Source organism: Macaca mulatta, chromosome 6, assembly GCF_049350105.2.
Source record: "Macaca mulatta isolate MMU2019108-1 chromosome 6, T2T-MMU8v2.0, whole genome shotgun sequence".
NCBI classification, from domain to species: domain Eukaryota; kingdom Metazoa; phylum Chordata; class Mammalia; order Primates; family Cercopithecidae; genus Macaca; species Macaca mulatta.
In genome coordinates, this window is record NC_133411.1 from 121,975,009 (window position 1) to 121,997,116 (window position 22,108).

Consider the following 22,108-nt stretch of genomic DNA (forward strand, 5'->3'; position numbering starts at 1 on the left):
CCGCCTTCCACCTCCTGTCTACCTACCTGTGCTCAGAGACCCAAGTCCCCTGTCCACCCTTGGAATATGTTGATATTCCCACAATATCCTCACTTTTTGTATATCCATTCCCATTTGATGTTAACATTTCATGAGACTCCTTCAAGACAGGGACTGCTCTGTCTCATCCACGGTGCCTCTCTGAATATACTTGGCAGTATCTGGTGCACACAGACAAGAATTTCAGAAACCTAATACAGCTTGGATAAGATTTGGAATCCAGCTGTCCTAGCTGGAGGGAAGCTTTTTAAAGAAGCATAAGCACCCACCCGGTAGAGCAAGAAAGAATGTTCGAGACCCAAATGTGGCCCACCAGCTGCTTCTGATGACCCACAGGATAAGAACGATTTTCCTGTTTTTAAACTCATATAAAAAAGTCAAAAGAAGAGTATTTTGTGACAGGTAGAAATTACATGAAATTCAAATGTCAGCATCCATACATACAGTGTTCCTAGAGGCCAGGCACGGTGGCTCACGCCTGTAATCCCAGCACTTTGGGAGGCTGAGGCAGGTGGATCACTTGAGGTCTGGAGTTTGAGACCAGCCTGACCAACATGGTGAAACCCCATCTCTACTAAAAATACAAAATTACCCAGGCATGGTGGCGCACACCTGTAGTCCCAGATACTTGGCAGGCTGAGGCAGGAGAATCACTTGAACCGGGGAGGTGGAGGCTGTAGTGAGCCAAGATCGCACCATTGCACTCCAGCCTGGGCAACAAGAGTGAGACTCCACCTCAAAAAAAAAATAAAATAAAATAAAATAAAAATAAATAAATAAATAATTAAATAAAGTGTTACTAGAACACAGCCATGGCCACTGGTCTCCCTGTTGCCTCTGCTTTTGCGCTAGCATTGGACACTAGCAAAGCTGAGTGGCTGCAGCCACACCCAAGCGACCCACAAACCTACAACATTTACTGTGTGACCCTCCACAGAAAAGTGCTGACCCCTCCTCGAGACGCTCGCCTCATCCAGCAACAGGTGAGCCCAGAGGAGTAGCCCAGATGGGAGATTTTATTCAAACAGTAAATGGATCTAGTATTTGAAAGGCAAGATAATCAGCTCACTCTTACTTCATTACCTGAAAAACACAACGTACTCTTATAAAGGTTCTTACTGTAGTGTTAAAAAAAAAAATCATCTGGCCTTTGCCATCAGAGAAATTTTCTTACTTTCTTTCTTTCTTTTTTGAGCCAGGCTGCGGTGCAGTGGCGCAATCTTGGGTCACTACAACCTCCGCCTCCCAGGTTCAAGGCAGTTCTTGTGCCTCAGTCTCCCAAGTAGCTGGGATTACAGGTGCCCACCACCATGCGCAGCTAATTTTTGTATTTTTAGTAGAGATGGGGTTTCCCCATGTTGGTCATGCTGGGCTTGAACTCCTGACCTCAAGTGATCCACCCGCCTCGGGCTCCCAAAGTACTGGGATTATAGGCATGAGCTGCGTCCGGCCAAATTTCCTTACTTTGAAGCCACTCCACATAACAGTGTTTCACCCAGTCAAAATAAATATGAGGAACTAGGGGAAAATGCTCAGTTCATGGGCCTTCTGGCAAGAACCTGGTAACTCCATTTCCACCACACCCTAAGAACACACACAAACACTAATGTTCTGTCTCTTCGGCTGTGTCCCTAACTGACTGCTAGCAAATTCAAAAGGCAAAAAAAAAAAAAAAAAAAGAGAGAGAGATTTTGAAGGTGTTTGTATGGAACAGAAAACCTCATCTTCCCGAGCCCCAGACACTTCCATGTGAACCCAGATACAGCACTGCGTGGCTGCACAGTGACTCACCTCCCCCAGCCTTGGGCAGACGGCGTCATAGTGCACTTGGCATAGTGACTTCTCTAAAGCCCAAACTGTATCACATCACCCCTTGCTGAGGACCCTTCCACGATTCCGCACAGTCCTCAAGATAACTCCAGCCAGTGCATCAACTCCACTCCCCCTCCGGGCCGTTGCACATGCTGTCCCATCAGCCTGGGGGCACCTCTTCTCTCCCCTGATGCTCCACCTGCCCCTCTTCAACAGGCTACCTCCCACTATCCACTGGGGCTCAGCTCCGAAGTTCGTTCCTTCCAGAAAACCTGTCCTGAATCTCCAAAGTGGACATTTGTGTCTGGCTTGTGTCCTCCCATGATGCCAATAATTGATCCTTGCACTGGGGACATTCTCTCATTGCTCTGTGATCATCTGTTTGCCCACCAGTCTCCCCCTAAGAATGTTAATTCCTGGAGGACAGACTTTGCCTGTCTACCACAGAGCTGCCTCTAGCACCCTGCCTTGGTCCTGGCACGCTGTGAGTGCCAAATCGCATTTATCAACTGAATGGATAAATAAAAAGCAGCCAGGGTCTTGGGAGGGCTGGCCTGGCCGGGTGCCACAGCTGTGTCCTGCCTTGGCTCCTCAGCAAGTGGGAGGTGGGGAAAGGTGTAGCTGTGGTCATTTGTGAATCATACTTCAGAGTTCTCAACTACATAGGGAGTGACAATTCACTGTCACATGACATCAGCACTGTTCCTTCTTTCCCAGGTACATGGCTCTCCTGGAGACGATCCTGCACTTGTGCTATGGGAAGCCGCTTATTAGACTAGCAAGTTGGCATATGTCTGCGAGTCCTGGGTCTGAAACAAATGGGGGTCAAGAGAAGCTTGCATTTATTAGGAATAGAAAAATATGATGCACAGAATATAGAGGACCCTTGGACAAGGGATATAATTCTTTAGAGTCCACAGTTATTTTTTTTCCAATGCAGTATTTGGAAAATTCTGAAATACAGGATAATGGAATGAACTTGGATTCCAGAAAAAAACACCTGGGGGCTGATAAGAGAGTGAGTTTGCAAAATTCTATCACCAGACAGCCCACTTTCAGATGATGTAGACTTCGTAACCCAAGGCTTCCTTCCTCCTCCTCTGCCCGCAGGCTGCTTCCTGCTTACCACCCTGTGACGGCAGCAATGCCAGCAGGAAGGAGTCAAGGAGGAAATGCAGTGGAAGGAAGAGAGCCCGTTAGTGCATCTGGGCTAAGTCCCAATTCTGCCATTTCTCAGCTGTGAGACTCCTGACTTCTGTGAGCCTGATTTCTCTCATGTAAATGGGGATAACCTTCTTTCCTCAGACCTGTAAGGCTTAAGGGCGACAATAAATGCAACCATTGGAACAGAAGTACTGCAGCTCCCCCTTCACTGCAGTTTTGCTTTCTGAGGTTTCAGTTACTCAAGGTCAACTATGGTGTGAAAATATTCAATGGGAAATTCTAGAAATAAACAATAAGTTTTAAATTGTGCACCATTCTGAGCAGCGTGATGAAACTTTGCACTGTCCTGCGCCATCCCACCTGAGCTGCAAATCATTCCTTAGTCCAGCATAGCCACAGTGCAGACACTCCCCACCCATCTGTCATTTAGTAGCTGTCTCGGTTATCAGATCGACTGTCAGTGTCACACTGCTTGTGTTCAAGTAACCCTTATGTCATGTAATAATAGCCCCAAAGTGCAACAGTAATGATGCTGACATATTGTTATAATTGTTCTGTTAATATTTTATTAGTTGTTATTAATCTCTTACTGTGCCTAATTTATAAATTAAACTTCATCACAGGTATGTATATATAGGGGAAAACGCAGAATATATAAGGGTTCAGTATTATCTGTGGTTTCAGGCATCCATGGGGGATTTTGGATCGCATCCCCTGTGGATAAAGGGGGCACTATTGTACCGATAAACTAACAAATGAGGGCTGCCGTGTGACAGAGGATTAGATGAAGGAGGTGAGACCAGTATCAGTGGACAGCTGCAGAGATCACCCCTCTGATGTGACTGTGATATGTGAAAAGGTTTCAACTACTATATAAAGTGAGATTTGGTATTTCTAAAATGTAGATTGGTTTCGTTACACTCAAAATGTCACCTTCTTAGATACCTACGAATGGCCTGCAGTTCCTATGCAAATACAAGAACTGAGGCAGCAGGGTGGTGAGGTGTGGCCAGTGGTCACTGGGCAGTCAGGGAGGCCTGAGCCTAAGGGTGTCCCCAAGCCACTCCGGCCCTACCTTGCTGGGTTTGTCTTTGCCACCGCTGCTAGTGGAGCTGAGGGACCGCATCCGCTGCTCCTTCTGCTCCTCCACCTCGGACTTCAGGTGCTCAATGTGCACCAGGTAGGCCTGCTCCTGGGCCTCCCGCGTGCTCAGCTTCAGCTCCAGGGCCTTCTTCTCTTTCTCCAGTAGATAGAGCTGGGCCTTCAGCTCGGCCATCTCCTCCTACAGAGCAAGGAGCACAGAGCACATGAGGCACCCACGATCTGAGAGCAGGGCTGGCTGCTGCCAAGTGGGTGGGTGGGGGTCCCCGGCTATGACCCACAGGCCCGCGGTACAGTTATCACTTTGAAGTTGGCAGTAAGATGAGTGGGAGGAGACATGGCACCTGTCACCACACTTCTGAAGGAATGACGTGTGGATAAGGTCATGCACTTTGTCAGTCTATGGACTAGACCTGAGACAAAAGGGTAGAAGTTACAGGCAAGTAGATTGTTGTTCAATATAGGAAAAACCTTTCTAACAAATAGAGCCCCCACACAGGCACGTGGGCCTCAATGGAAACCCATTCTCTGGTCTGCAGAGACTGGGCTGCACCTGCCAGAGGCTGTAAAGTCACCTATCCATGGAAGACTTCTTCTGGCCAAGTCCCTTCCAATTCCCATTTTGGTTTCCACAGCACCAACGACGTATTTAACCACTCCCACGGCACCTTCGTTGCCCTGCAGCTGGGCCAGGCAGGCGGCAAATGCCTGCAGCAGCATCAACCTCTGGCTCTTGCCTACTTCTCAGGGCCCAAATGAAATCAACAGAAACAGCATCCTTCACAGGTGACTGCTCATCAGACAACTTCTAAAAGTATCCTAAGAACTCAAATGAGAGTGATGAGTGGAGAGTAAGAAGTGAATCCAAAATAGGACCGTGCCATCCTGGGACCAGGAGCCAATAACAATGGCAGCCACTAGCCTTTACTGAGCATGTGGCACTGTGCTAAGTGTTCACATGACATGGCTCATTTCATCTTCCCAAGCTGGGGTAGGTATTGCGACTATCTCCATTGACAGATGGGAAACTGAGGCACACAGAGGGAAATCCCCCTACCCATGGCTACTGGGTAAGCTGTGGAGCCAGAGACTGCAGCTGAGCTGTCTGGCTCAGGGCTATACCGCCTCCCTCCCTTTCAAGGTGAGCCCATGCATGATTCTTGTCCCCACACTTCTGCTGGAGGGTGACTCCACCAGCCCACGGCCACCAGGTACAGCCTTCCCAGCCCACCTTGAGACGAACTCACCTGAGGTTAGTTCAGATTCTGGCCACCCCTGAAGTGACCCTTCTGAGGTAATTAGTCCCAGGCCTGGTGCACTCTCCTGGGTAAGTTGGACTGGTGGGTAGATGTTTTCACTCTCCAGTGTGGGGAAATAGCTAGAGGGCACCCCTCAAGAGGGACGTTAGTCAATGTGCTCAGTAAACTACTCAGAACACACCAACCTTCTTTCCCCTAAATATCAGACAGAAATGCCAGAATGAAAGGTATGCCACGCCCAGAACCTTCGGATCTTTTGCCATTGGAAGCAGGATTCTGAAGGTTCTGGCAACACTGCATACTGAGCTCACGCGATGGTTGCTTCCAGAACAAACATACAAGTGCATGCTTGAAAGAAGGAAAGAGAAACCCATGGGTGCCAGAAATGAAGCGGGAACTCTGCCACAGGGAACGGCAAGGAGGGCACACACTGGCCAGCAACGCGCCAGACTGTCCTCGGGCCCTCCACCTGGGGGCTTAGTGTTACCCAAGGCCAGGGCGTGGCCTCTGAGGCAGAGAGCCACAGCTCAGACCCCTACGGGCGCAGGATTCTCAATAGGCTGCCCAGAATAAGACACTAGAAAACTTCCTTTCTGGAGATGTGGCAAGTAAACTTGTCATCTCTCAGGCTCTGGGTGGGAAAAGAAAATCTCTTTCGAGGAATTAAACCTCAAGCTCGTGTCATGTGTAGGTGTGGTATAGGAATCCTGAGTCAAGAACCTAACAAAAACCAGTCCCAAACCTCAGAAACTGATGAGTCCCAACAGATCTAAACACAGAACCACTCTGTAGGGACATCTGCAACCCAGGATCCACAGGGCCCCACAGAAGACGTTTCCACGGAGGATGAGCTGGTGCTTGCATTCTCTCCCCCTGCCCCCACCACTGAGGAAATGAGGACGAATCAGCGCAGATGCAAAAAGTAAGAGTCAGCATTTACAAGAAGCGGAAATAACAATGTGGAAAACTAGAAAACAAAGATTTAAAACAAAGAGATATAGGAGTCATAATGAAGGGATAATACGTTCAAAAAGGAAGAGAAGGCCAGGCCTGGTGCCTCACACCTGTAATCCCAGCACTTTGGGAGGCTGAGGTGCGTGGATGACTTGAGCCAGGAGTTTGAGACTGGCCAGGGCAACAGAGTGAGACCCCATTTCTACAAAAAAAAAAAACTTAAAAAATCAGCTGGGTAGGGCAGTGCATTCCTGTAGTCCCAGCTACTTGGGAGGCTGAGGCAGAAGGATCACTTCCAGCCCCAGGGCGAGGCTATAATGAGCCATGACTGCATCACTGCACTCCAGCCTGGGCAACACAGTGAGACCCTGTTTCAAAACAGCAAACAAACAAACAACAACAAAAAGAAGAATGGACTTGAAAAGGAGCCAAGCAGATCATCTAGAAACAAAAGGTATGACAAAAACAGAAACTTGAATTTCTCAGCAATTGGATCCTAGAAAATGGTGAAAATCCAACATAACCTGCTGGATAATGGATTTGGTATGGGTAAGCACACATCCCCAAGCAGACTGCGAGAGACTCAGAGGAAAAGGAGACAACTCTGATGTTTGGCCTTCAAGAAAGTCACAGGGAACCAAGCCAGAATGCTAGTAATGGCTGCCCTGGATCATAATATTATGGATTGTTCTCCTCCCAGCTTTTCTACTTTTTTAGAAAATTTCTAAGATCAGTACACATTTTATTTTCAAGTGGCAAAGGGAGTATTAGAACTTTTATTCCAACAAAAATGTCTTTCTTGGCTAGAATACCAGTAAATTTATCACCCTACATATTGGCCAATTTTAAAAAGGAAATCCTTAGTGTTTGGCCAAAAGAAACAATGTTTGGAATAAATGATGGAAGGGGGGCCTCAGGGCTTGTGCCACAGCGTTCAAGAGTCTGCAAAGAGGGCTCCCGGTTGGATGATGGACCCAAGGCCGGCTCATAGGCAACGAGAGGTGGAATCAGCCAAAGCAGCGTGAGGATTCTCCAGAGAGAGGCTGGGATGGGAGCTGGGTGGCTGGATGAAGATGAGCCAGTTTGGAAATCACAGGGGTGGGGGTGGGAGGTGAGATTCCTGCATCTGTTACCACTGCCTAGTGTCTTCCCAAACTTCACCCAAATTCTAGCTCAAGAAGCTCCCAAGGACAGGGCTGTGCTGAGTGAGTCACCCCTGAGGGCGTCAGGATGGCTGCTGCCGCCAGCTCCCCTCCACTTTACAGAGACAGTGCGACCAGGGGGTTGTTTTTCACCCTGCTGCGGACAGTACTGATCCCAAACGGAGCCATTAACTCAGCACTGCCATGACCCGCTCTGGCTTGCTAGACTCCAGTTCCTGACCATGACCTGGCTTCTGCCAGAGAACAACCCCCTCCCATCTTCACTTCTGGGAGCCACGGGCATGGCAGAATCTGAGGCCGCGCAAATTCAGGCCTTTGCTCGAAGGAGAGTGGCATGTGGAAAGCAAGTTAGGGCCGGCAGCAGAGTCGTGTGCTGACCCTAGATCTGCAGGAGCAGCCCCAGGCAAGTTCCCACTTGTGCTGTGGTCTGAGACGCAGGGTGCAGTGACATGGAACCACGCTCCCAGCAGGCTGTTCTTCTGTTCCCACTCCACCTGTGTGCGCCGCAGTACAGTCCTGACACTAACTACATGGAGTTCGTGCAGACCTCACAGGTCAAGGGCAGAGTCTTCCACAGGCTGCCCTCCCTTCAGATGCTGCCCCAAGTCTCCAGCAGGATGGGCCCCCGACCACTTATACTTCTGACTGCCTTGTCTACAAATTCGGGGGAACCCACAACCCCTCTGAGGGTCAGTAATTTGCTAAAACATCTTGCGGAATGAAGGAAAGCACTATCCTTATGATTATTGTTCTATTATAAGAGGGTACAAGCAAGGCAAAGGCTGAGAGTCCCAAATGCAGATTTTCTGGGCCCTCTCCCCACTGAATCAGGGTGTGTCGCCCTCCTGGCACATCAGTGTGTTCACCATCCAGGAAGCTTCTCTGAGCTTCAGGTCCAGAGTTTTTATTAAGGCTCCATTACACAGGTATGACTGATGAAATCACTGGCCACAGGATGGAACTCAATCTCTGGCTCTCTTCCCCTCCCCGGAGGTCAGGTGGCTGAAAGTCCCAATCCTCCATCACACACCTGGTCCTTCTGATGACCAGCCCACATTCTGAAGCTGTCTAGGGCTCACCATAAGTCACCTCATCAGCATCACAAAGACGCCCCTAGCACAGCAAGAAATTCCAAGGGTTTCTGACACTCTGTCGCAGAACCAAGGACAAATATCAGATATGCTCTTACTTATACCAGAGCTGCCTTCTGAAAGCAGGTACCAGGTGAAGGGCTGATGCCTGGCACTCTACACCAGAAACAGGCAAAGTGGTGTCCTGCTGTAGGGATGGCAGTTTAGCCACTTCCCAGTAGGGGACACCAGCTTTCCAAGAAAGCTCCCTGCTGTAGAAACGCCAGCAGGAAGACATCTCCACCAGCAGCTGAAAGGCCCAGTGTTTCAGATCCACTGAAACACTGACCTCAACAGCACTGTACACCTTCACTGGAGGGCACTATGGTCTGAGCAGGCTCAACATTGCACCAAAGGTACAGGATGTCAGGAAATCAGGGCTCTCGGCCAAACTCTACAACTGGACTCACCCTGTTCTCCCCCTGCCGGGAGTTAACACCAGCATCAGCAACCCAAGACATACTTCCAAGCATTCTTGAGATTAGGGGTCAATTTAGATGGACAGAGGCTCCACCCTGCAGAGGTCTGACCTGGCTTCTCTTAGATGAAGGGCTCCAAAGTTGGGCTGGGACACCCTGAGAAATCCCTTAGAATTCAACTCCCCTGTCCAGAAACACCCAGCCCAAGTGATCCCCAGACATAGTGAAACCAGCTCTGTCTACAAACAAGGATCTGGCTCTTCTCTGGGCAGAGGTGACTCAACAGGAGGGGTTGATTCCTCTTCATCTGCTGGACCTGCTTTCAGAGGTCGATTAGATTTCCTCCTGGTGGCAGCCTCGTGCACGGGACCCACCCACCACATACCTTCATGGCCATGAGTTCCTGCATCAGCACTGCGTTTTCCAGGTCCAGCCTCTGGCTGTCTCCCCGGGGCTTGACGTCATAGCTAAGAGGATCAATGTGGATGCTTTCCAGCTCCAGCATGGTCAGCTTGACCGCAGCCCTGTCATTCTTGAGCTGCTGGATATAATCCTTCAGCCTCTGCTCGTCTTCTTTAGTGAACTCAGTGTCGCAACTACTGGCTGTGGAGCTGGTTGTGCTGAGGAAGAAGAAAAAAAAAAGATCCACCACCCTGTGGTATTCCAAGTTATGGCGAATAGATCTTTTCTCCTCACTCTTCTCCAAATTCCCTCTCCCCACTGTTATTTACATGGTAATCCAAAAATAAGTATGCATCACAGCATAGGAAAATAACTTTATGAGAGAATTAAGTATGAAGAATAACAAATGTTTACACTCTTTGACACAACACTGTGGACTCTAGAAATGAATTTCTAAGGAATTAATTCCACAGAAGCAAAAAGATACACATACAAAGGAATGTAATCTAAAATACAGTTTAGTGAATTATCACACCTATCAAAAGGAGGGCAATCATGTGGACATTACAGCGATCATTGTAATATGTGAAATTAGAGTGATATTGACAATGGTGGTGATATTTTGAGGAAATAGGTTAAAAGATAATATATATGTAATAAAAAAGATATTCATGTGGTCAGAACTTAAAAAAGGGGTATTTAAGGCAACAGAAGTTGAAGCACAAAACACCTATGGTGTGATCCACAGATGCATGTCACACCCTCACACGTGCGTGCAGGTATCCCAGGCTGTGGCAGCTGTCCCTGCGGAACAGCACTGAAGGGGGCTGTTTTGCGGTGATTACTTCTGTTGTTTGCAACATGTACCATGAAAAACACAGGGGTGCACAACACAGCAATAATCACTTTGGGAGTGGGGTACCCCTAGGCCTCCACAGCATAGTCTGAGAATAGTGTCCACTATAGGGACTCCGGCTGGCCCAAGGGCCCTTGGCAGCCCAAGATGAATTGTGACCGGGCAGGGAGCCCCCAGTTGAACCCCAGGCCTGTGGTGGCCTGGGAACGTTTCTAGGGGACCAAACCATCGTGAAACGGGGAATGCCACTGGAAAACGGAGGCCACGGCTCTCAAGTGGGCTCTGGCCTTTTCCAGCAGTGGGCAGGCTGCTCCCGTGCCTCTGAATAAGGCCCACTCCACTCGGTCGAGGACTCTGAGGCCAGTGTGCACCAACAGCAGTTTCTCTGCACTTGCACTGGGCCTCCCTAGGCTTGACTTGTCCCTCATGGAACTGGTCTGAAGATGGCAGAGGAACAAGCAGAGGCCTACTGACCTCGCATCAAAACAGGCCAGGCTGTGTTGTCATGCCTGTTGCTACAGATTTGGAAAGTGAAGCTCACAGACATTAGTGGTCAGCCGAATCATGCGGCTGGAAAGAGGTGCAACTAGACTTGGGCGCAGCCTCATCCCACAGCCCTGTCCTTGTCCCCAGAATCCTGTAGTTAGAAGCTATGCCAGGGGCCAGGAGTGATCTCCACAGGCTGCCAGATGCCACAAATCCAGGTCTACACTCCTCGTCTCACACTGCAAAAGGGTAACAGCCAGGACCCCAACTCAGCAGGTGTAGTCCCCACAGCCTAGACGTGAGTGAGGGCAGGCCCATTCTTGTACATGGCACATTGCTACGAAAACAAGGCTTCCGGGGAGAGAAAAGCTGAAGAGAGATGGTGGCTGGAGCCTTGCTGTTCACAGAAGGAACAGGCTACCCTAGGGCTTGGGGTAGTCTTCAAGTCAGAGAACCCCTTCTAGGATGGGAAACCCCTGAGCAACAGAAACCCTTTGGGGCTGTGTCTCACTCCCTCTGTCCCATCAGGACGGGTGGGAAGTCCCTTGGAGATAAGGCGAGCAAGATCAGCCTGACCATTCAACACCACCTCTTCAGAGGCTGTGCCCGGTAAGTTTCCGTGTCAGCTGGGCTGGGCTCTGTGCACAGTTGCTTGGTCAACCACTAGGTTAGGCATTGCTGTGCAGGTGTTTGTTACATGTGATTACCATTAAAATCAAGACACTGCAGGGTGACTGTTTCCATGCGGTGAGAGAACCTCATCTAATCAGAGAGGCCTTAAGGGAAAAGAAAGATCCCCCAAGAGGGAAGAAATTCTTCCTCCAGATAGCTTTCAGACTCCAGACAGCTTTCAGACTCAAGACTGCAACATCAACTCTTCCCTGGGTCTCTAGCCGGAGCTGCAGACTTCAGATTTGCCAGCTCCATTATCAAATGGGCCAATTCCTTAAAATAAATCAGTGTTTGTGATTTACTAGATATCTATATCAAGAGATCGATCTTGATCTCTCTCTTTATATCTAGGTATAGATCTCTCCATATAGATCCATCTCCCATTGGTTCTGATTTATGTGCTATCTTTATGTGTGACCCAAGTGTCTTATATACTTGGAATATTCCCTGTCTTCTCATCTCTAAAATGAAGGTAATCATAGTATATGCTTCATAAAGTCAGGGTAAGGAATAAATGAGGTAAACTTAGAAGTGTTTGTAATAGCAAAGACATGGAATCAACCTAAATGCCCATCAGTGGTAGGCTGGATAAAGAAAATGTGGCACATATATACTATGAATACTATGTAGCCATAAAAAAAGAATGAGGTCATGTCATTTGCAGAAACATGAATGAAGCTGGAGGCCATTATCCTTAGCAAACTAATGTGGAAACGGAAAACCAAATACACATGTTCTTACTTATAAGTGGGAGCTAAATGATGAGAACACATGAACACATAGAAGGGAACAACAAACAATGGGCCTACTTGAGGGTACAGAATAGGAGGAAGGAGAGGACTGGAAAAAATAACAAATGTGTACTAGGCTTAATACCTGGGTGATAAAATAATCTATACAACAAACCTCCATGACATGAGTTTACTTGTGTAACAACCCTGCATATGTACCCCTGAACTTCAAAGTTAAAAAATATTAGAAGTGTTTAGAACAGTGCCCAGTGCATAGTAAGCACTCAATAAACACAGAAGCTATCATTCATCTGTTCAAGAAATATTGGAGTGCCAACTATGGGGTCCTGGAAAAATCCCTGCCCTCAAGGAACTCATATTCTAATAGAGGAGGCCGGGAAGTGAAATACACAGTCCATGAAAGGGTGAAAAATGAAGCAGGGAAGAGGTGTGGGGAGTGCAGAGTGAGCATGGGTTATTATTTGTGATTGAGCTGCAGGGAAGGCCTGCGTGATCCAGTGACATTAGGGTGGACCTAAGGGAGGCGCGAGAGGGAGCTGCGTGGATGTTTGCAGGACACAGTAAATGCAAAGGCTCTAGGCGGGGAGTGCAGCCAGCAGAACGAGATGGTGGCTGAAGCACAGTCAGGCAGGGGAGAGAAAGGAGGAGATGTGGTCAGAGATGGAGTGCGTGGGAGGGGCCAGGTGCCAGGTGATACAGCGTTTTATAAGGGCTGTGTTTTTCTCTAGGATTAGGATGGAGGCCATTGGGGGTTTTAACAGGGAGGGATGTGATCTGCCTTATTGTTATAACAGGATCCCTTCTGGCCTCTAGGGTGAGGAGAGATGCAGGTAGGCCAGGGCAGAGGCAGGGGTGCACCTCAGGAGCTACAGCAACAATTCCAGGGAGAGATGCTAGCAGCTTGCAGCAAGGTGGGAGCAGGGAAGGCAGGGAGAAGGATAAAAATGACTACTGATCATCAGCATTACGTTTTCTCAAGCTATATTTTAAAAAGGATGAGGGGGAGAAGCAGCAACATCCTGCAGCTGCAACATTTCACGGACTATTCCACAGTGAAACGAGGCAGCTCAAGGGAAATGCAAAGACAGCAAACCGCGCCCACAGCAGAGGGCACTGAGGAGCTGGGCTGTGCATCGCAGGACCATCCAAAGGACTCTCGGCATCTCAGCGAAGGCCTGTCTGCCTGCAACCGGCTCAGCGGCAGGCACGCCTTGCACAAAACCCCCAAGCAGAGCTCACGAGCTCACCTTCACAGATCGTCAACACTGATGTGGAGGGACAGGCATCTAATGTTCCATAGGCGAATGAATGACAAAATTAGAGCAAACTCAAGTACTGGCACTGTTTGCAAAGCATTCCACAGACAGGGCTGAGGGTGGAGATGTGCTCACAGCCTCGGCATGTTTAGACAGCGTGGCGCTGGCAGACAGCAGCGCTTCTCTTCCAGTTACTTGGGAGGTTTCAGGAATGAAATCCTTCCTTGTAAAGCTGGGACACAGGGCGTGGGGTTTACTTACACCTCTAGTCTTTCCTTTCATTAAAAATTATTTTGAAAAATTTCAAACCTGTAGAAAAACACAGAATAACTAACACCTGTGTGTTTACCACCCACGAGACATTGTGGTATATTTTCTTCAGACTACTTTTTGGGAAATATAAATTTATACCCAAAACACCTTTTGTAGACTTTCATTTAAAATAAAAATCACAAAATTCAAAGAGCAGTAAAAGCCAGCATTCTCTAATTACCCTGCAGGAACTGAAGTGATAATATTTTGGCAGATTTTCCATTTAGCAGGACTGGTCTACCCCAGCAGTTCTCCAAGAGGTGTCCTGGGCTAGCTGCACCAGCAGCACCTGGGGACTTGCTAGAAATGCACATTCTGGGGCCTGCTGTCAAGACCTCCAGAGTCATTGACTGGAATCTGAGGTCCAGCAATCTGTGTTTTCATATATCCTCTAGGCAGCTCTGATGCACGCTCAGATGTGAGAAGCACTGGTCTCCCCCTCAGGCTAAGGGGGCATTTGCTCAGTAGCCTGTGAGGTGACTGGATGTGCCCAGGTTTTCTAGGTAGAGGCGACGATGCTCCTGGCTGCCCTCGTTGCTGTCAGGGTCTACGAGCAGGTCTCTGATGTCAGTCAGATCTGGATAAATGTTCCTCCTCTGCCACTTACTTGCTTTATGGCCCAGAGTAAATTACCCAATGTTTCTGGGCTGCAGCAAATAGGAATACTAAGGGTTCCTGCCTCACTAAGTTGTGGAAAGGATACGGCAGGCCCTGAAGCAGGCAGCTGGTGCTGCCACACAGTACCTGTCCTGTGGGAGGAGGAGGGACGGGTGGCCACTTTCCTGATGGTTTTGCCAACAGTCCCACAACACCTAACACCCCCAACACCAGACTCAGAGATCCCCTAAGCTGTTGGCCGTCTGCAGGTCATCCAGAATCTCTCCATCCCAGGGAGAACAAAAGCCACCAGTGGTTGACTAGACTTGAGAAATCACCTAGCCCTGTTGGGGAACACGAACGCAGGCAGGCAGAGACTGCCAGGCGCTGCCACCCTTAGGGCCCGGAGCCTGGTCCATGGCAGGCAGGGAAGGCTTTTGTTTTACCCTCTTTGCTATGAGTATAGTTTTCAAAGAGAAAGGAAATAAGAAAAAAAAAATAACAAAAGATCTCAGCTCACAGATCTTAACCCTGTTGGAAGCACAGAGCTTTAAAATGCTTTTAGTGGATAAAGTTTAATTTCAAGATAAACCTCACAGCCCCTCTGGCTTCCCTCTCCCGCTTCCCAGGACAGCAGCGGGGAACAGATCAGGCGAGGTTAATTACAATTCTGCTTTGAGCTCTTAACGTTTCACTGCAGAATATGATTATGACAATGGTAGGGGAGGGGAAGCCACTGGCCTTTTCTCTGGCCTCACAGACAAAGGCGCTGGCGGTCTCCCGAGGGCCTGCTGCTAGCTGCTGGGCAAGGGTTAAGTCATCCATTAACTCTCCCGGCTTGGAATGCTGGATGATCTCAGTTGTCAAGGGGGAATCAATCACTTTCTGTGGCTGCATTATTCCTCTCCAGAACGGGAGACTGTCTGTGTTCTCTGAGAGTGACTGTGGGGGAAGGCTAATGACAAAAACCCTAGCCACACGTGTGTGCCTTGCTCTGGCTTCTCGAGGAGCTAGTCTAGGATGTGTGGGTTTCTCCTTTCCGTGATGCTCTGCTGGAGCTCCCGTCACGCTGGCTTTCCTCTGCATCTGTTCATTGCCAGCAGCTCTTCCAGCACACAGCATATGCAGCAGGCCTGTAGTCTGGTGGGAATGTGGGGCTGGCTGGTTTGGGACGGTTCAGGCTGACCCACTCTCCACCTACGCTGTCGACTATGGGAGATGCTGTTCAAACCAGCTACTGATGTCGAACATCCTCTCTTCTGTCCCTCTCCACCATGCCCCAGCTCTGTCCTCAAGACAGCTCCCCAGCCTGCTCATTAGAAGAAAAATTCATTTTTCATAGCCTCCTCAGCTTGCCTTGGCAGAAGGCTAGAAGGACATTTCGTTTATTTTGCCTTAAAAAATCCATGATGGCATTTTCTTGAAGTTTTCATCAACATCTTACTTGGCCCCAGCTGAGATCTGATTTCCATCAAGGAGCAGCTTGTCTTTTTTTTTGAGACGGAGTCTCACTCTGTTGCCCCGGCTGGAAGGCAATAGCATGATCTTAGCTCACCACAACCTCCGCCTCCGGGGTTCAAGCAATTCTTCTGCCTCAGCCTCCTGAGTAGCTGGGACTACAGGCACGCACCACCATGCCTGGCTAATTTTTGTATTCTTAGTAGAGACAGGGTTTCACTACGTTGGCCAGGGTGGTCTCAAACTCCTGACCTCATGATGTGTCCGCCTCGGCCTCCCAAAGTGCCCAGCAGCTCATTTTTAGAAGGAAAGTGCCCTGGGGGTGGGCATCTGTTTTGCTGAGCATTTGAAATTTATCTAAACAAGGGGGGTCAGTCCAGGTGACATTTGGCATTTAAGTCATTCCTAAGTGGCCCCATTTCTTTAAGCAGAAGCTCAAGCCTTGGCAGCTTGCCTGTATCTTTTACTGTTGTGCTAAAAAATACAGTCTTTTTTATTTTTAATAAAATAATAAATACAATCTTTCACTGTCATATAAAAAAATACAAAAATTAACCAGGTGTGGTGGTGGGTGCCTGTAATCCCAGCTACTCGGGAGACTGAGGCAGGAGAATCACTTAAACCTGGGAGACGAAGGTTGCGGTGAGCCGAGATCATGCCACTGCACTCCAGCCTGGGCGACAGAGCGAGACTCCATCTCAAAAAAGAAAGAAAAGAAAAGAAAAGAAAAAGAGATGTAGTCATGTTTTTAAAGATGTCGTGTTTTGGTACACTAAGTACCCGCCTTCCAAACTCTTCTGCGGAGACTTATCCCTTTTCTTCTCCACCCCCAAGCTCCTGTGGAAACTGCCTTGGCCTCGTGCTGCTATGGCCACAGAGGATCAGGATAGCCATCAGAGCCCGGCTGGGCAAGATGTCCCTTTCCCACTTGACATCAGGGAGACCAGCCAGCTTTGTGTACAAATGCAGGTGGTGAGCTGGTTGTCTGTCACCTGGGAAAGGCTGCCCCCGAGAACAGGAAAGAGAACACAGGCTGCATGCAAGGGCCACACAGGCCAGACCCGAAGCCTAGTTCTGCTGCTGCTTTGTCTTAGGCAGCCCTCTGCCCGGGTATGCAGCTCATGGGTGTGAGATCTGATATCCTTCCAGTAAGACCCCTTTCCATTTAAGCTAGTTGAGCACATTTCTGTTCTTTGCAACCATGCATCCTAACGAATAAAAAATGCAGTTAAATCTGTGGGAATATACCCCAAACTGTTCCCAATGTCCTTTCCAGTGAGAGTCCCAGAATGGAGAACTTTACTATCCCATGCATTTTGCAATGCTAGGATTTTAATTGCTTAGTTTTACAACAAGCATACAGTTCTTTTGAAATCAAGAAGTTAGAGCTCACTAGAAAAAAACCATAAAAAGCATTTCATGTCTATATCTTGTTCTCATAGAACCTAAAAGGTAAGTGATGAGGACATTTGAGGAGGACTGATCATAATGCTGTCATGTCAAGGATGTGTCTGGGCTGAGTCTCTAGAGCTCACTAACACCATTAAGCATTTGTCCCAAGGACTTTGGATAGACTCACCTGATACATGGATGGAAAAGCACCTCTCTTCAGTAAAGATGACTGTTTCAGCCAGATCTAGTCTGACTCTCATTCCTGAAGCTTACTGATGCCTGTTCTAACTAGGTGGCTGTTTCAAAACATTCACCCTTTCAATGGACATTATTTCACTCTCCTCGACCATTTTTTCTGCCCCAATGAAACTTTATCTTAATCCAGACTAGTTCAAAGAGTGAGAGCTGGGCACCTCTTGAGCTCTGCTGCCATCCAGTCCAATTTGGGGATTATATCCCAGAGTGAGTGGCCACACAGGCAGCACCCTGGCTGCCAGGAAGTACCCAGAGGCTCACGGCAAGGCTGCAACCACCATTCTCACAGCTCTCCCCGATCCCCATCTGGTGCCGAGTGAGACAAGGGACTCAATTTCAGTCTCTGAGAGTGCAGACTTGCTGTGGCCAATCCTGTCTGGGCGACAGTTCCTTTGTGGACTGAGAGCGATGACTACGCTGCACAGAAGGAGCTGAACCGTGAGGCCTGCTGCAGAGGGTGGGCTTGTCCAAGGATTCTATTTCCACTTCCCAACGCTTTAGTCCTTGTGCCTCTTTGTCATGATATGTTGATAAAGCTATCCAGGCAATCAACCTAGTCACTCTGTCCATAAGACCATTATACTTTCTGATGAGGCCATGGCTATATTTTTCAAAATGAAATAGCACTGATCCTGGGCTCCTGCCAACAGTCAACTGAGGGTTGGCTATCACTTTTATTCTCCTTGCTGGTTAACTACCCCTCTGCTGCTCCTCTCTATAACCATTAACCCTCCTGTCGTTAGGTGCTGCCTATGGGCTGCCAGAAATGCTGCTGGAGGTGCAATACTCAGCGTTCCTTTCCTGAACCCTTGAGGAGCAACTGATGGACACTCTGATTAGACCTCTTTAAGCTGGGTGGTTACAGTGGGGGGAAAGGGATTTGCTGGGCCACATAAAGCTCCAACTCAGAAAGATCCTTTTATTTTCATAAACTTGACATGGGGGAATGTTTGAGCCAGAATGGCAAGATTTACAAACAAAATTACTATAATTATCATAATTATGAAAGCAGTCTGGTGGTTTGGGACTTTATTCTAAACCCACGTTTAACATAAAGCAGTCTAATTGCATCAGGTTCTAAGAATGTAGAGTGACAAATGAATGCCCCATGTGTGGTTCTTCTGTACTCAGAGCTGCTCTGATTTGGGCGGGAGGGTAAAAGTGATTTTTAAAGGAGAACTGGGTGAAATTGGAGCTAAAGCCCTCTGTATTTGATGGGAAGACCTACCTGAGACCGAAATTAATTTAAGAACCATTCTTTGGTGAGGTTATCCTTGGAAACAATGACTCTGTGTTTTGAATTTATCTCAATCTGCAGAAACATATGATCCCAAATTAAATTTCTCTAAGAAAACAGTCTCAAAATCAAGGCTAACCTGTAAGTTCAAGTACTTCTAACAAATATTCAAAAGCTAAATAGATGGTGATAAAACTGTTCTCACTCCTGACTGGTTCTAAATTCGTCTCTGATTTAGAATAAAACCCCCAAATTCTTTCTGTGGGTAGGGAGGTTTGAACAAATGATCTGTGGCACAAACCACATAAGCTACTGAAACAGCACACATTTCCTATCAAGCAAATTCCTATGTTCACTAATGAAACAATACAGCATCACTGACAACATGAGAACTACATTTCTGTACTAAATAAACACACAAATTATAGATAACACACATCTGGAAGAGTCATTAAGAAGAGCATCTGCTTTCTGTGTTTACACAGTAGGATCTGGTTTTATGAAAAAAATTGTAATCTGTGCTTCACTGAATGAGACAATTGTTGCTAAAGTAAAGAAGACTCAAGTCCCGGTTGTTTGTGGGCACCTGGCTGAGCGTATTCCTGGGCATGTCCCCTCCCCTGGGACACGTGGGCCAGTACAGGTAAATGGACGCACTGAGGGAGATGATGGGTCCTACGGCGGGGAAAGAGAGAGGGAATATTCAGTTGCTTTCCAGCACCAAGAAAGCATCAGTATTTCTCCTCTGGCTCTCAATAGTCAATGTATCTTTATGCAGTTCTGGTCACTTAGACTGCAAGTAGACACTGTTTTGTTATATCATGAGATCCAATGTGGGAAGGGCAATATGCTCGGTGCTGAAATCCCGGGTTCCTGTCCAGGTTTCCCTCTTATCACCGAGCAGGTCACTGACATATCTCTGAGCCAAGGGTTCCTCACCTGTGAAAACGGGGTAAGTTACCCTTCCAAGTCTTTCACTATTTGGCAATTATGTAAGAATCTCTAACAAAGTGTCTTCTAGACTGAGGACTGGTAAATAAAGGGAAGGCATTCAAGTTTTTAGGGCTTTGGTGGCAAGAAATGAGAAGGTAAGTAGAAAGGGTTTCATTCTGACTCTCCACTCCCATCCAAAAGAATCAAATGACTTCAGCAAATTATGCTCAGCAAGGTCTTCGCTGCTCTCTTCCTCATCTTTTTCAAGCACCCACTTTAATTTCCTAGATTCACAGACAGTGAACTTGACCTCAGGTTCATGACTGAGTGTCTGTAAGCACATGCTGTGAATGCCGCATCATTCCATGAGGCAAAAAAGATGGGAGGAGAGGCTCTTGCCTGAGAAGAGCTTATAGAGGATGGAGGCACAAGAGGACGGGAGAGAGATGTCTGGAACTAGGATGGGCTGGGCTGGGCCTCGGGACCACAGGGACCATTTGCAGCAAACGGGTCTCGGCTACCCCAAGTGCTTCCTGGAGATGACGACTTACAAAGAAATGAAGAACAGAACAATGTAGGAGAAAATGGATCCAACAGAAAGGTAGGTTTGCATTCTATCTCTACCACTTTCCACAGCAAATCTCTCCTCTCTCGACTGCAGGTTCCACATTGGCAAAGCGAGAGGGCCACTTTCTAGCTCTTCTGTCCTGATCTTCTGACTCCTTTTTGAATGGAGCATGCTGCAAGCCAGAATCTATGTCTGCCTTTTCCCAAGCCACACAGTCCCCAAGAGCTGGGTCACTGCACACCAAGTCCAGTGAACAGATGCCAGGTGGACACACGCCCGCCCCGGGGCAGAAGGCTGAGCATTACCTGGTGTGGCTGTTGGAGGAGAGGCTCTCCCAGGGCTGCACGCTGCAGCCGGCCACGGCAAAGGCTCCTCCACAGCTGCCATCCAGTTTCATAAGCAGGGCCTTGGCAGCGTTCTCAGCTGTCTTCCGGCAGTCATGAGCTCGCTTGAGCATCTGAGTGATGTTTTCATCCCCCGACTGGTCTCCTATGTGGCAGAGAAGCCAATGGATTAATCAACATAGGCCTGGACAAGGCACGCCTGGGAGTGACTGTGCATAATTAACTCTCAGTTACTTAGCGCAGAGGTGGCGCTGTGGAGGGGCATCAGCAGTGCCCAGCCGAAGAGAAGATCTGTGTTCTGGGTCTGGCACTGTCACTTAGAAGCTGCACATGGGAAGGTTATTTCTCTGCTCTTTCTCTGGGTTCCACTGGCCTCAGGGACAAATGTAGGAGTTGGCCAATGGGATCACCACATTTCTGTTTCCAGCTCTAACATGCTCTGATTTTTCTAATGATGCAGGCTCCTGGCTTCTCCTCCCATTCAGCCACAAGTCTACCATTTGGCCATTCCTCTGTGCACTGGCACTTCCCTGTGAAGGAGGGAGGGAGAAACTGGGGCAAAACTGTGCCATCTTTCCACATGTCTACAGCTTTGATTAGAGCCCTGTGTGGGGGCAAGAGAGACAAAACTAATGGTTCAGATGAGAGCTTTAGATCGGCTCTGTATTATACGTACCGATGGCACCCCTGACCCTTCTCTTGGCTTAGTAATCATGAACTCAAATGCCTCCAGGAGCCAGGTAACTGGGCTAGTGCAGAACATCAGGGTGTCGTGGGCACTCGCACAGACCAGGCAGTGAAGTTCCTGCCCAAAACATTCACATTGCTATTGTGTTTTAAAACTGTGCTGGAAAAGACAAAACTATAGAGATAGTGAAAAGATCATGGGTGCCTGAGCTGAGGTGGGAGGACTGCTCGAACCTAGGAGTTCAAATACAGCCTTGGTAACAGAGCAAGACCCTGTCTCCAAAACGACAACAAGAACAACAGCAACAACAATGGTTGCCAGGGGATGGGGGTGGGGGAGGAATGAATAGGTGGAGCCAGAGAACGTTTGGGGCAGTGAAACTACTCTGTATGATACTATAATGGCGGACTCAAGTTGTTATACATTGGCCCAAACCCAACAATGTACAGGACGACCAAGAGTGAGCCCTGATGTATACTATGGGCTCTGGGTGATGATGATGTGTGACTGTAGGTTCATCACTTGTAACTAATATACTACCCTGATGGGGGATGCTGAAAATGGGGGAGGCCGTGCATGTTGAGGGTTGGAGGCATATGGGAAATCTCTGTACCTTCCTCTCAGTTTTGCTGTGAACCTAAAACTGCTCTAAGAAACAAAGTCTTAAAAAAAACAAAACAGAAACTGTGCTGGCTGAACAAATCACTAGTTTGCTACCTGTACAGCACAGATCCACGCTCTTCCAAATATTTTAAAAGGAAATCTTACGCCAAACCAAACAAAATGCTATTCTAACATACAAACAAGATTAACGTGGAATTGGATGAAGTGGGCAGAAGTGGGAGACGCTCAGAGTCCC

General features: G+C 48.1%; 1 protein-coding gene across 3 annotated transcripts in view; it reads right to left on the reverse strand.

Annotated features, from left to right (window-relative positions):
* MCC (MCC regulator of WNT signaling pathway) overlaps positions 1 to 22,108 on the reverse strand; it is a 473,566-nt gene that overhangs the window by 20,768 nt on the left and 430,690 nt on the right. For all 3 annotated transcript variants that reach the window (XM_028849659.2, XM_002804475.4, XM_015140595.3), the window contains 3 exons: positions 20,523 to 20,706; positions 9,427 to 9,661; positions 4,091 to 4,297 (listed from right to left, as the gene is read on the reverse strand). In XM_028849659.2, the coding sequence (XP_028705492.2) occupies positions 4,091 to 4,297; positions 9,427 to 9,661; positions 20,523 to 20,706 (626 nt within the window). The remainder of the gene's footprint in view (positions 1 to 4,090; positions 4,298 to 9,426; positions 9,662 to 20,522; positions 20,707 to 22,108) is intronic.